The sequence below is a fragment of the Cyprinodon variegatus genome, unplaced genomic scaffold (genome assembly GCF_000732505.1).
Source record: "Cyprinodon variegatus isolate N-32 unplaced genomic scaffold, C_variegatus-1.0 Scaffold15, whole genome shotgun sequence".
In the NCBI taxonomy this organism is placed as follows: Eukaryota; Metazoa; Chordata; class Actinopteri; order Cyprinodontiformes; family Cyprinodontidae; genus Cyprinodon; species Cyprinodon variegatus.
Genome location: NW_015150468.1, coordinates 474,553 through 476,830, shown reverse-complemented (window position 1 = coordinate 476,830; position 2,278 = coordinate 474,553). Strand labels below are relative to the sequence as shown.

At 31.5% G+C, this 2,278-nt stretch overlaps 1 protein-coding gene across 1 annotated transcript in view; it reads right to left on the bottom strand.

Annotated features, from left to right (window-relative positions):
- Positions 1–2,278, bottom strand: part of eif3j (eukaryotic translation initiation factor 3 subunit J) — an 8,162-nt gene that overhangs the window by 2,304 nt on the left and 3,580 nt on the right. The window contains 3 exon segments of the mRNA XM_015383978.1: positions 1–240; positions 320–420; positions 558–615. The exon segment at positions 1–240 is cut by the window's left edge and continues 10 nt beyond it. Of these exon segments, the coding sequence (XP_015239464.1) occupies positions 1–240; positions 320–420; positions 558–615 (399 nt within the window).

Here is a 2,278-nt window from a genome sequence, read left to right as displayed (position 1 = left end):
CCGAAACAATGAATCCAAGAAACTTGAATAATGGACTGATTTTTCGAACTGGGTTATCTTTTCTTTCAGCAGTTTTTCAAATTCTGTGAAGTCTTCTTTGGAAGATGGACACATGGCATCAATTCCAGAGACAGGATTAACACCAAAAGCATCTTTTGCTAACTCCAAGTCTGCTGCTTCCTGTAGTTGCTGAACTCGTAACTTCTCTGCAAGTTGTTCCTCTGGAGTAAGTTCTTCTGGCTGGAATAACAAATCAAATTTACTTTACTTAAATTCAAGAGCTTTTACTGTAAAACAGACAAAGCGCTACAGTACTTACCTTTTCCATTTCCTTTTTCAGTTCTTCTTGTTTCTTCCTTAACTGGTTTTCTTTCTCTTTAATCTTTTCAGACAACTTTTTCTTTTCTGACACCTTTGTCTCTGATAAATATTAAAAAATAAATAAATAAAAAAAGGAAAATCACCTTGTTTAGTTTTAAAAAAGCAGAGGACTGAAAAGGTGAAGGAGGTTTGACAGAATGTGCCACAATAAAATAAAATAAATTTCAAAGCCCTACCTGCCTTCTTCACCTCTACTTTTTTCTCCTGTTCTTCTTCTTCATCGTCCCAATTATCCTGAGGGAAAAAAAATAAAAAATTTCAGATACATAACGATGGAGCTTGTTTAAGGACTGCTGTTAAAGTACTATTAAAACACATTCAAAACATATATATATATTTATTCAACTTTAAAACAGAATTAGTTAAAATGATTGCAACAAATCCACTTTTTAGACTAAGGTTTTAATATATTTATTCTATTTTTTAAAAACTATCCATTTATTGCAGCAAAAATACACATTGCTTGCTATTACAACCTCATGTGAAACAAGGGTATTCTTTGTTAAATCATTCAATCATTTCTCATCCATTTTTTTCCCCCACTGGTAAAAGGTTTTAAATTTTGTCTACACCTTTTTAAGGTCCAAATTTGTGTGGCTACTTTTGCTGTAATGTGTTTGCGGCTGTAACACCACAATTTCCTCATTGTGGGACAATAAATGGATTTTCTGAATTAAAAGTAACCGTTTAAAATTTAAAGATTAAAACAAACCAATCATAACTTCTGGCTATTTTCTAAATAAAATTAAATAGCAAACAGCAATGCAGTTTAACTTGATATTTTTCCTAAAAACAAAACTTCTACAAATTGAAACCTTCAGCTAATAGCAGTACAAAGGATTGATGTTTTCATGTAATAACTGTATTTATAAAGTCATTTTGATGATATATCCTGAACATTTTTGGCTTTGAAGATGGAAGACCTCCTCTTAAAAAAAAAAAGAAGCATGTTGACAATGAACTTTTCAATTATTCATAAAGCATGATCAGGTAGACGACAACATTTTATAGTTTGGCTCAAATAACAAGTGATCAGATATGGCTCCATGTTGCATACAAACGTCAGTGTGTGTATAAATAGGTAAATAACCGAATGTTTGAGTCCTTGGAATTGATTTAGACGTATACAAGTACAGGATATGAGGCATAAGAACTACAAGACTGAGAACAGGTCTGTTTTACTATTTCTTTAATGTGCTTTTGCTAGTATGTTTACCAATAATGGAACCACATTAAATCTGAATGTTTTTATTACAAATTGGAAATGTGTTTCATTGTTATATTCTACAATCACTGAAGTGCCTAGTATTTTTCCATTAAAACTTTTGGATTTATGCTTTCTCAGTTCATTATATATGTACATAAATACAAACGCATTTCCCTTTTTCTGATAATAGGGTTTCTTTTGTACATTTCCTTCACACTTCAAAAGGGATTGTTTTGTTGTTGTTTTTTTTAAATCCATAAGACTTTAGGAAAGATTGATCAAACACATTAGATTAGCTGATAGTTTAGAGGAAGGTCTAGCTCAAATATGTCACCATGTTTCCAGGTTATTTTTTCAGAAAGCGTTATGTTACAAGCTAATTCAACAGGTAAATTACTGAGAAATAGGCAGCCATGTGTGCTTGCATGGAAATGTCAGTCTGTATCTTAAATGTTAAGATACTGACAGACAAAATTTTTGATCCTCAAAATAGCTCAAGTAAAAAAATAAAAATAAAAAAAAAAGGCACAGTGCCAAGTTCTGACTCATCATTCCCAACTAATAACATGGAAATCTTTAGTCTCTAAAAATACAAGGATAAAAAAAAAAGGGTTCTACTTTTTTCATATTTTCTTTTCGTGATCTAGCAAACCCTACAAGCCAGTAAAGAGCCTAGAAACCCTTGTGCCA